The sequence below is a fragment of the Apaloderma vittatum genome, unplaced genomic scaffold (genome assembly GCF_000703405.1).
Source record: "Apaloderma vittatum isolate BGI_N311 unplaced genomic scaffold, ASM70340v1 scaffold838, whole genome shotgun sequence".
NCBI classification, from domain to species: Eukaryota; Metazoa; Chordata; class Aves; order Trogoniformes; family Trogonidae; genus Apaloderma; species Apaloderma vittatum.
This window is the reverse complement of record NW_009728793.1, coordinates 40,017-53,077: the sequence shown is the minus strand read 5'-3', so window position 1 is coordinate 53,077 and position 13,061 is coordinate 40,017. Positions and strand designations below refer to the sequence as shown.

The 13,061-nt window shown below is 38.4% G+C and overlaps 1 protein-coding gene across 1 annotated transcript in view; it reads right to left on the bottom strand.

Moving 5' to 3' along the window:
• The window catches only part of LOC104277522 (collagen alpha-1(XIX) chain-like), a gene marked incomplete at its 3' end in the record, with an annotated part of 64,999 nt that overhangs the window by 12,888 nt on the left and 39,050 nt on the right, over positions 1-13,061 (bottom strand). The window contains exon 9 of the mRNA XM_009874179.1: positions 5,458-5,511. Within this exon, the coding sequence (XP_009872481.1) occupies positions 5,458-5,511 (54 nt within the window). The remainder of the gene's footprint in view (positions 1-5,457; positions 5,512-13,061) is intronic.

Here is a 13,061-nt window from a genome sequence, read left to right as displayed (position 1 = left end):
CTGGTCTATTGAGAGGTGTCCCTGCCCATGGCAGGGAGGTTGGATTAGATGATTTCTAAGGTCTCTTCCAGCCTAGGCCATTCTATGATTCTGTGATTCATTTCATGGCATTATAGAGCCGGCAGCAAAAAGAGGGAAAGGACTTGAGTTATTTGGCTGGGTGACACAAGAAGTGCGGGAAACAGAAAAATCTCAACTATACAGAGGCAAACCAAATCCAGTTTGTTTGAATTTACAAGAACCTCAGGCAAAGCAAGGGACAGAAGCAACTCTCTGTAAAGAAGAACAAAAAGATCTGGTGGGGTTTTTTTCCCCCTCAAGATATTTTTAAGGCTGAAATACTTGATCTTCTAGCCGTGGTTCAAAGCGTACACCTCCCTAAATTGTCAGGCTATTCGGAAGATCTAGGAGCATACCCTAAAAAGGGAGAATCCAACAAACATGCCTCATGCAAAGTCTAATTGTTTTCTAGGCTGGAAGAGCGAGGAGACCAATCCTGTTTTCTCCCCATACAAAATGCATAGCAATGAAGGTGACCATCCTTATCTGTATCAACCTCCCAGCAGGTGCTGTAGGAAAGGCCTGCACACATGCAGCCTGTATGGAAGTAATAAGATACCATGAGTTCAGTAAAGGAGAAGCCTGTGGGTCTCACCACCAAGAGAGTCCTTTCACCACTTCAGTAGGACAGGAACACTAGGAAAATAATCAGACTTTCTAAATAGGAATACTTTTGCAGCACTGTATGAACCTTGCTCAGACTACACCGGTAGTGTGAACCTGCACACAGCAACGGTGTGTAAAGACCATTCTTAATGGCAGAGTAATCAGTTCTTGCTGTCATAATGAGACAAGGATGGATCAGGGTTGCTTAACTTGCAGACCCTGACCTGCAGCAGAGAGGCTACTGTCATCCTACACATTAGAGCACTCCAGTCACCTCAAACCTCTGCTTCAGAGGCAGATTTAAATTCTCAGGCAATACAGCCAGCACTCTGGCTGCAATCCAACTATGCTATATGACTTCAGAAGTGTATCCAGAGACAACTTCACTTACTAATCATCAAAAAGTAGCTTAACCCAGTGTTTCCCTTGACATGTGTTTCTTCTGTCCTCAGACTTCGCTGAACACCTCCAGAAGGCCAAGGCATAAGGTCTCACATGCAGAGTGATTCTGATTTATCACAACATTCCAGTTACTCTTTTACCATTATTTAACAGATAACTTGAAGCAGTGTCCCCAGAAGGCTGAGCTATAAATCATTCCTGATTGCAGGAAGGGGATCAAAGCAATGTAGGCACTATCTGCTGGGAGTCTACAAATGAAGCCAAACTTCCTCCAAAGGGAGGACTACTACCCTCTTATTTTTCAGAAATATAACACCACAGAACTCTCTCCTCTGATACTCTCATGAATTTCTTCTGTTGCCTTAAGTAGGAGCTACTGTTTTCAAAACACCTCTTAAGATAGCTCCTGGAAAAAGCACATAAATGAACAAACTAGGTAGTTAAGCATCAGATAGAGAGTCATAGATGTATTGTCCATGATTTATTGCGTTGTGACTTTGAAGGCCTGTGGTCAGGCTCCATGGGGACTGCATTTGATTCTTGACTCTCTAGACTGGCCATCAGCACCGTCACGCTGACCACTTTTGCCCTGAAGGCAGATGAGATGACAGGCACGTTGTGGCATGTCTGCAGCCAGCGGAAACCTCATTCTTTTTACTTTGGCAGCTTACAAGAACTGCAACAACTGTACTGGCTAATAGGTGCAGATCTAAGTAGACTTCTAGGAGTTCTTGCCATTTGAGAGGTTTGATCTTCTGTGGGCTAATACAGAGAGTAAAGCTGACGTCTTGGTAACTCTAGGGTGACATAAGAATAGCCTTAACACCCAGAGGAAAACAGATGAGTGTTCAGGCTGTAGTTCTGTAGTTTTTCTGATTCTTCTACTGCAGTTCTTGTAAGCTGCCAAAGAATCAAATGCAGTCTCTGTGGAGCTCCCTGGCCCTCAAAGTCACATTTAATTAATACGACCATGAAGCATTTCCTGGGAGATTCTACTGGTAAGATATTGGATAGGATTACTCTAACTTTAGTTTTTCACTACAGTGTCAGGTACATTTGAGTTACTCAATTCTACAGAAGCAGGCCTTCTAATAGCCAAGTTTTTCTCATTCTAAGGTAAACTTGTAAAATAGGTCAAATTAGTTGATATTATTGCTTACTCATAGCAACATGACTAATATCTACCACATATTTATTCTCTGAACCTTTCTCCAGGGACAGAAATATAAACAAAGGAGTATTGCAGTGGATGGGTTTTGGGTGTATCAGAAAGAACCACTCTGCTCTCTGAAGCCTCAAACTGCATTTAGATTAAAAATAATTTCTTTCTTATCTTGCCTAACTAGTGACTCAGGGGGCGTATCTGCACAAAGCTCAAATAAATACATAAAAAATAGCCATATCAGTCAAACGAATATAACTTCTCCAACAAAAGATAATGCGTACTGAAGGGTAAAGAGGATAAATCAACAGCAGTAGCTCCTGAGAATGCCCTCCCAGTACTGTTGAAACTACACCTCAACTTCCTGAAACATAGAAGACATCTCTAAATAACAGTCCTTAGTGTGTTTTTATTCCCTTACTTTGTTCACTTGTCTTTGCATTTATGAACGTTTTAGCATCCAGAATATCCAAGCGAAAGGAGCACAAAAATAAAAGATGCCCACAAATTTACACAGCTCTTGATGCATCAACTCAGATACAGAGCACCTTAACACCATTCACAACACATAGAAACTGAAGTCATTCTACCTCTAGAAAGCAGCCAATAATTCCTCTGCGTGGACATGACAACTCCAGCTACCGAAGCTGGGTGGCTGAATCCAACTTTCTTCATCTAGCTACGTGGGTACAAAATAATTTGTTTGCCTCCTTCTTTTTAAAACAGCTTTTGGGTTTGCCAGTTTCAGATTCCACTGTAGATTGTTTAACTTGTAAAAATGGTATGGCTTTTATGTAGCTTCAATTAAAAGAGATAACAATGTCCAGCAAAAGTACAGTGTATTGCTGTTAAATATGGTCTGACTTCTGAGCCTTAACGTAAATTAACAGGAGCTTTGGGATTTGGCCTGACAGTGAATCTGCAAGACACTAAGAAAAAAATACCCAAACAGTATTAACCATGGAAACTGTAATAATAACTTGTACTGGAAAAGCAATGTAGCCTGGTAATTTGAAAGAAAGATAACATCAGAGAAGGAGCTACAGAAAGTGCCAAGGGAAAACACCTTCATTCTAGATCAATCTCATTCAATCTAGCATGTTTTACAATAACTCTTTCCATTAGTTCACATCTGGGAGCACAGTAAAGTAAAAACTGTCAAGCTGGATCAAATCAACGGTTTCTCTAGCCAAGTATATGACTGCAATTGTGGCAACAACAGATGCCTACAGAAAAGTAAAACAACAGGGTAACCATAAAGACTATTCCAGTGGGTTTCTCGCATTTCAGAATCTCAGAGCTCAAGAACTTTCAGACAAACAGCAGTGTCTGTCTGACACACTCCATGGTTTTTTATTCCTTCAACTTTATCAGAAAGTTTCAAATTGCTTAAACCCTGTGGCAGAGTGTTCAGACTGTGATCACGTAACAGAAAGAATGAGCTCTTTCTGTCCTTTTTGAACTTGCTGTCAGAAAGGTTTGATGCTCTAGTTTACACACTGGAAAGTAGAGTAAAATAAATAAATAAATTCTTATTAATCTTCTCTATCCCATTCATGATTGTATAGAGCACAGAATAGGACTTATTTCATCTCATTTACGCCTTTCTCAAATTGAAGTCCATGTTGTCACATCTTAATTGGAAGATGTGGCAATGCTCTTGATCACTTTTGACACCTCCTGTGAACCTTTTCCAGTAATATTACATGCACTTCAAGATGTGGGAACCAGAACAATGTACGTCATTCAAGATGCAGCACAATATGGTTTCACTAATAATAGTAATGTTAAGACGCTGTTGCTTTGTTTCCTATTCTCTTCCTAATCCTTCCTAAATTCCAACTGTTTGACTAGTACTTAACAGTGAGTGTATGTTACTTTCCTTGAACTGTAACAGCTAATCCAGAGTCTGACACGAAACACATAACATGTACTTTGTTTCTCCTCTTCATCTACATTACTTTGCTATTACTTTCTCCGAGTTTTATATACCAATTTATTGAGTCCTTTGAACATCTTTGCAGCCTGCTCTCCATTTTTCTACCCTCAGCATCAAATATTGTTAACTCGTCTTTTATAATATTATATATCTACCTCTCACATTTAAAAAAATATGTCAGACAAAAAGAGTACATAAAAATAAAAGCCATTTTCATAATTCTATATCCTGCTAATTACAGATTTTAAACCTGACAGTTGAAGTGAAATTCTACATCCTTTTGCACTTAGACATCTGAATAATAACAAAATAAACCAAACCCTTGGCCATTACTAAAATGTCACATACATATGGAAGCAGCATGTCAATCAATAAAGTGCACTATTGAAATTCTGAGCCTCTCACAGCAACAGATGCCTTTAAATGCACACTTGTTTATGGCACTGAAAGAACAGAAACCTGAATTATGTGATGAAAAAGAACCTAAATTGACAGACTTAAGGATTGAGGACTTAAGTGGTGAGGCTAAAGACACTCCTGAAATAAATAAAATAAATATACAAATTTTTCAGTGAAGTGCACTAACATATGCACTGCATACGAAGAATTTAATTAATTTATATACTAACTGGCTTTCATGTATATGCAGAAAATACACTACTATTTCAACTGTAACTGCGGAACAGAAAAAAATCACAAGAGGCCAGACGATAAACTCCAGAAATGTTCTATATCCTCAGTGTTGTGAGAGCTGCCTTCTATACTGAAGAGGCTGGATATTAAACTAGTAGACTTCCTCCAGTACACGTAACAAGCTCTGAACTCAATAAATGTGTACAACTGCCTGCCTTGATTTGCACACTAACATTCTAAAATGAAGTGAAATTCAGGTAGGTTGACATGCTTTCTTAGCCACGGCTATTCCCAAATCTTTGCTTAGGGGTCAGTGGTGTTTATCTCAAAGCTCTGCCAAGTGGCCTGTTGAGAGAACATGAGCTGTCTTCTAGGCTTGCAGACCACAAACTGCACCGTGGAACAAGTGGCTTCCTTTGGTTCTGTATAGCCACTCCTTCTAGGAAAGGAAAACCCAGCAAGCTCATCTGGAGAATACCAATGGTCCACGAGGTTTTTTCAGTGTGCAACGAAAATATGGCAGTGCAGGTAAGAGAAGTTCTTTTTCTAACAGAAATGTTCTATCCTCCTACTTCTGTACATAAATACAGCTAAGAGACTGACATGATGGGCACTTCCGGTGAGTCGAATTACATATCAATATACGTGGACATACCTTTTCGCCAGGAAGACCAGCAACACCATCTTGTCCTTTTGCGCCCATTTCACCCTACAAAGCAAATTATTCAGTTAGAAGTTTTAAAGACTTCTGAAGTTTATGACAGCTACTCAGGTCACACTGGATTCATCAGAAAAGCATCTTCTGCCCTGTTTTTTTTCAGGCTTAGTAATGTAACCACTGTGGAAGAGGATGCCTTACATGTAACACTAAGGATCATACAAAACAAACATTTTAAAACACCTATAATACTATTTAAGACACTAATTTGAAAAAATACTTCCACACATACATCTCCATAAAAAGCAGGTCTGCTAATTTTAAGGCAACTCACTGTGACAGCATAGTAAGCCAAGTGGCTCCATTTTCACTTGGTTGAGTATGTTCTACACTGAGAAAGCTCAGTATGTAATACATGTCTCATCTAAAAGTCATGTGCCCACTGTATGTTGAAGATACTACATGAACTCAGTTCCTCTCTCTTCTACCCCTTCAGAGACACCAAACCCCAAACCATACACAACCTATAAGAAAATTTTAGTTTTAAGAGACAAATGGCCAACTGGTTAGTAGAGGTACAGAAGATTGCAGCAGCTGAAATCAAAGAAATTTTGCTTAAGAATGTAAAGTGTAAGAGTTACAGAGCTTAAAACAAAAATCATGTGGATGCTAGAGTAATATAATGAAAGCACTGAAATGAAGATTATAGCATGGTTTAAAAACAAAACATTAGGCTTGTCTGCTTGTACCAAGAAGAGAACATTCTCTAGTAAACAGAAAACGCCACAGCCTTTTCTGGAGTAATCCAATTCCGTACAAAGAAAACGCCACTGGTTTGAAAAGAATAAACTATCAAGTGGTTCTTTGAGAGAAAGGGTTGCACGAAGAAGCAGAAGAGGCACATTTACACAAATAACTGGTTCCTGAAATTAGTTGTAAACCTAAGTTTGGAGTCTAAATCTAAAACTGCAAGCCTCAAAGCCCTGCTGTGTAATTAGTGCCCAAGTTGTCTAAATTCATAAAGTATGTAAGTTTTTAAATAGCACGATCCTGGAAACTCATTATTCTGATACTCAACATATGCAGAAACTTCTTCGCATTATGCAAAGTTCATCAGCTTAATCAATAAACCTACTCTGCAATAATAAATATTAGATTCTCATGTTCTTCCCAAATAGGATACACACAGAGTGCTGCAGTGACTTCTTTTTCATCTGTTACCTATAAGACAGGAGATGCTTAACAGTGTAACAGAAAGCAGCTTTGCCTAGCCACAGAATGTACATGTTCGGTGCCCTCTGCAGCCTACGAGTGTTCCTAGCACGTACCTCTGATGCTTGCCCATGCACTGGCAGTCATGGTATCTAAAGATGTTCCAAAGTTCACCAAGAAGAACATTAGGGACTGCACAAGTGAACTACATCCCAGCAGCATGGTGTCCTTTCTGAGAGCAAGGAAACCAGGTTCCTATCCACATGACCAATCCTGCATTTTACATGAGACTGTGTCCATGTCAAGTGCATAACCACTTCTTAAATTACAACCAAAGTCTCTCCATCAGGTTTAAAGTGATTTTAATTTAGAGAGTTATAGCAGCCTGAAGGGGGCCTACAGGAAAGCTAGGGAGGGACTGTTCACAAGGGTGTGTAGTAATAGGATGAGAGGCAATGGTTTTAAACTAGAGCAGGGCAGATTTAGATTAGATGTTAAGAAGCAGTTCTTTACCATGCGGGTGGTGAAACACTGGAACAGGTTGCCCAGAGAGATGGTGGAGGCTCTATCCCTTGAGGTGTTCAAGGTCAGGCTGGATGGGGCTCTGAGCAACCTGATCTAGTTAAAGACGTTACTGCTCACTGCAGGGGGGTTGGGCTAGATGACCTTTAAAGGTCCCTCCCTTCCAGCCTAACACATTCTATGATTCTGTGAATAATATCAGCTAAGTGTTGCAGAATTCAGTATCAGAATACAAACACTGCTATAAACCTTTTTTAAAAAAACCTCACAGCATAAAACAACCCACCAAAAAGAACCTCACCAAATCCAAATATCTGAAAGAGCTTCACAGACAGTATAATATAGCACCTTGATATTTTCAGCATAAACTTAATACCTCAGCCTAATACCTCAGTTATTAACCTTTCTGAAGTCAAGAAAAGAGCAGTAAACTGGGAAGAAGTAGTGCATAACAACAGGATTTGCTATATTCCATAACAGTCATTACAAAACATTTCATCCCCGGTAAAGGAAGGATTTACAACGTGTGCTTTTCCTCAGCATTCCCTCTAGGCTGGCACTCAGCAGCTGCTGACTCAGCACACTGTACTCCGAGATGCTTAAGTCTCTTTATGCTCTACCCAGGGAGTCTATGGATCGAATTCAGGGCCCTGGACAGCAGTCTCAGTTAAATTCTGAGAATATTTTTGTCTCTAGGCCTAAGGAAAAAAAGGACAAAACCCCAAAACAAAAGCCCCAAACATTTCCTCATGATCTTTTTCTATGAGCAGAATGATGTGTCCTAATGACTGTCAGAATTATGTCACCGTAATTTTCAAGTAAGCTGTCATATCCTAATACTATTGCTGTTGTTTTTTCTGTACCATAAAACCGATTTACCGTCCTTGCCCCTCATTTTAATTTCTTAACAACTATTCACAAAAACCATCATAAAATAACTGCATGTGCTAGCCTGGCTCAAAACTCCTTTGTTTACAACATATGAGCTAAGCAAATCAATCAAAATGAATGACTCCCACGTGCTAAGCACTACTCCAGCCCTAAGTTTAAACCACTGCTCAGAAGCGACGATGTTCTGGAGGTGCGTATGAGCCATCTCCTAGATCCTTTTTATTTTATTTATTGGAACAGTCCTTAGTTAGCTCAGTTTCAAAAGCAGACCAAAATCCCGTGTGTGCAAATAGCATGAACCCACTGGCACTGTGAGAGAGACAGAAGCAGGACTGGCCCTTGGTTACCTTATCTAATCACCCACAGAGTGACTCTCTTATCTGTGCACGCTCTGTTCCCTCATGCCACTTGCCAGTATTTTAATAGACCAGAATCACTTTGTTACATTCAGCAGTGTATTTTTATATACTCTACAGTCTAAAATTAGACATACTGCTACATGCCAGGAAGCCTTTACAATACGACTTACTAGCCAATTAACTAAGGTATGTTTACACTTCTGTTCCACTAACTGCAGACAGACTCCCTGCCTTGAATACAATTATTTTCCACTGCAAATAAAAGCATAACTTCATGATCTAATCTGCAACTGTGATTTTGGTAACCACAGTCTGAAAGGGTCTAGTTTTTCTTGCTTTTATTCAGTGAGTTTAATGATCAGATACTATAGGTTGTACGATCTATACCAGCATTTACACAGGCAACATGACAGAATTATAATTAAAAAAAAAAATATAGCAAATGCATTTTTAATTTTTGTTGTTTATTTAATTTAATGGCATTTTCCTTCGATTCTGCATATCTCAAAATTCTTCACAAATGTGAAAATGCATCCTTTTCTCCTTCTTACACTGTAGATGCCGAAAGTTTAAAAATAAGATGAAAAAAGAAGGTCCCTGACCATTAGGCCTCTAGCTACCCCTAAATAAATCTCTTTCAGGACTTAGCAAGAGTATTCTAACTCCAAACACACACTGCAATTGAGCTTTTAAGTTTATGTGAATAGATCAATAAGAACAGGAATAAAGACTCACATTTCCTTAGAACTACCAAAGCTGACAGAAATATATTGCTGCCGGAAGAACAGTTTCATAAGCTGGTGAACACTTGCAGTACAATTGCTGGCAGATATAGGCTACGTAACACTCAGTGTAACAACATTCAAAGGCAGCACCATGAGGCTGAAGTCTACTGTTAGGATTTTCTACTCAGGGTACCAGTGAAAATCCTGTTCAACTGAGCACGAGATACTTATCAAGTAAAACGTTTGAGCCATAGCACATTTTTCAGAAGGTGATCTCTTGTAAACAATAAGACGGCTACTATATTTTTGAAAATATCTATTCTGATAAACTCATAAACAGATAGGTTGGAAATTTAGCAGGCTGGGAAAAAAAAAAAAACAAAACACAAAACAAAACCAAAACTGCTCTGTCAACTTTCCATAAAGCCAAGCCAAACTAAATTCTTAAAAAGAGACCGCACACAGCAAATAGGCTTCTTTCCAGCGATACCAATCAGCCTTCTATCTGAAGTGGAAACAATTTTGCACATCTAAAACCACCTGCAGTACTCCACTTGTGATAATTTTTTTTTACGTTAATGATTTAGAGAGTTTCAAAAGCATTTAACCTTTACCTCTTTACCTCAAGCAGCCTTTTTTCATTGTACCTGCCATAGATTCGGAAATGATATGCTACTAGCAGACACAAAACACAGTACCTTAATTCCTATACCACACATTACTATTGAAGAGTCATATTCAGCAAAGATAGCCTAAAGCCAAATGTGATGACAGAGAGAATGACAAAGCGGTAATTATTTAAGTTAACAAATTACAGTCCCCATTCCTTAAAGAAAGTATTTTATTCAAACACATTATATTTTCTCTTAAATTGCAAATCTATTTAAATTATATTGACATGGTTATATGGAGCAGGATTAACTTTGCTCATTAATATTTATCCTAGAAAACAAAGTACATAAGGAATTTTAAGAGAAGTAAAATATTCTCAGCAGGGTTCTGTACTAACCAGGTACAGATGATAACTGTCATACTAAGATAAAAGCCAATGTACTTGATAATCAGAAAGAGTGACATTAAAGTGGCATGGAGCACACACTGCTAGAGTACTGCATTACGGCATCGCTCTTGTCTACAGTGGGGACGTATTAGTTTAGATAAAATGAGTAACCTAAACTAGTTGTCAAAACATTCCTTAACAAAATCAGTTTTGATTTTGTAAGATTCCATTAAGTAAATTAGCTTTCCTGGTTTTCATCTCTGCATAATTATGGGTGTCAACAGCATCAGAAATGTCCAAATAAGAAAATGTATATTATCATCAATAAAGAAATACCAGAATGTTTTGAAGAGTGTTTTCCCCTGCAAAGAGTGTATTGTCAGGGTTTCCAAAAAGTCATGAAGTGAAAGGTTAAAGAGGTAATGTGGAGAACTCATAATTTATACTAGATCTGACATCCACATGATTAACGTCAGAGGCAGTCCCTATAAAATATTCTGTAAGTTAAAATTTAAAAATTAGATGTACAGGCAAGTAGACAGTTCTAATGGTTATAAATTGGTGACAGAAATATTTAAAGCCAGGGCAAAAAACACCAACCAGCCCCTCACTAGGAACTTCTGGTTGATCAATACAATAAACTCAAATTCAGAGAATTTGCCAAGGGTGAGGAAGAAAACTCACCTCAAAGGCAGCTCCACTCCAGTGTTTCCCCTACATTAAGTAGGACTGCCAATAAATTCTTAGCTCCATAGACATGGAATGTTCCCTTCTGGCCATGTTAAGATTTTAGTCTACCAAGCACACTGGAAATTCCTGACTTTGTCATCACAGACGGCCAGCTGTACTTTGCCCAAAGTTTTACTTTTTCATGCATTTCAACTTCCAGGTCTCTACCAATAACCTCTGCAACAAAAATTGGACCAGAAAGCAATAATTCTCAATGCTGCATAATCCCATAGATATGCCTTAGCTGGAATCAGGTGAACCTGGGTTTTAAGAGGAATGACAAAGGAGGAGGAGAGGAAGACTAGCAAGGAAAATAGGCAGAAAGAGCAGTCAGACACCTCATTTATTCTCCATGAGTTATTTTTTCTTATCATTCTATTACAAATATTTTCATACTGCAACTGCATATTGCATAAACCTATCTCTATCAATCCTAAAATAGCCTTTAAGGCATTTTTTTTTCCTTAAGTAAAATCTAAAGTAATGAAGAACACTCGAATAGCAATTAATTTCTCCATGGTGTGCATCAACAGTTTAATGTTTGAAAGTACTCTGCCTCTGGCTTTTTGCTCCCTGCTGTACTTAAGCATTAACATATGACCTATTAACACAGCTTAGAATGGTTTCATATTATATGAAAATATTTAATTATCTTTGGATTTCAATTTAAAAAACTTTCATGGGCACTAAGTTTGCTTCAAAGAAATAAAAAAAGACAACATAGTATTACTCCTTTATCGTCTTTGGCAGAGAAAATTAGTTTGTATATTCATGTTATGTATGTAATCATTCCAATTTCTATGACCCATATATTTTGTCTGTCTGAAGAATTTCTACATCTTGAGGACAAAACAGGACCTTCATATCATGACCAAAAGACATTTGCTAACAACTGAGTAGCCATGGTGAAGAAGTAGAAATTGCTTCCAAAACAGAATACAGTAGATTTCTCACTTGGGTCACCAGAAGAAGAAATCTACCTCTACAGAGCAGACATCAAAATGTGATAAATCACAGGAGACTTCCGACTGACTTGTGACCCCTTGAAACTTGTGAACCACGCTGTGCTAAGAATCAAGCTACCGTGACTGTAACATGGTATATTATTTAGGAACAACCTAAATTGTGCACTTTACTGATGCTGTCTCTCAGTTTTCATCCAAGGGGAAAAAACATATCAGGCAGTCCATAAAGTGTGTTCTAAGGGCAGAGAACACTAAGCAGCAAAGTTGGCCTTGGTGACTTTGAGTGTTAATTATTTGGATATTAATGAACAAGAGGCTGTCCCTTGCTTCAGAGAGCTGCAGAAGCTGATCTCCCAGCAAAAAAAATCCTGCAGAGCAAGCACCCCTGAATCCAAGCTTTCACTGGAAAGAAAAGGAACAAGGACTACTGCCCCAAGGCAGTTTTTGCTACACAGTAAGGGGCATATGACAGTCTGGTTATTCAAGAAGGCAGACAGTCTTGAAACTGAGCAGTTTCTTCACCTCTGAGGCACCAGAGATAACGCTTCTATTGCGGAGTGAAGAACTGTCATCATAATCTCCTCAATAAAGTCTAAGGGCAATTTTGGGGGCTTGAATACACCTTAACATCAATTTGTTTATGTAGAGATTTTCTTGCCAATCCCAAAGCAATAAAAAGATATTGAAATTCAGGCATAAAATTAATTATTGTGGATGGGAAATTGGAATGAGACAACATAAAAAAAAGGATAAGGAATGATGTGTTGAACAGGAGATAACATCAACAGGTCCAGAAATTTCCTGGGAAAGAAGCTAAAAAACTAACATTAACTTCACTTGGATGCTGCCATGGCAAGGATATTTAAATACAGTTAGTTGGATGCTAATAGTAATATGACACTGAATAAAAAGAAAATGATAAAATGCGGAGCTGAGCACAAGTAAAGCAGGAAACATAGGCTGAAGAATCATCAGGTAACTTACAGAAATCCTATGGGTTTTTTGTGACTGTCCAGAAAAGTCATCAAGAAACTGTCTGTTTCATGTACAACATGAAACATCAAAATATCTTCTGTTATGCTCCTTTAAATAATCTGGCAATAAATCATGTATCCCATATGTCTGGAATGATCTGGGGTCTTACTGCCTCTCCACCTCTAATTATCAATGTAACAAGGCCATCATTGAGAGCAAGTCT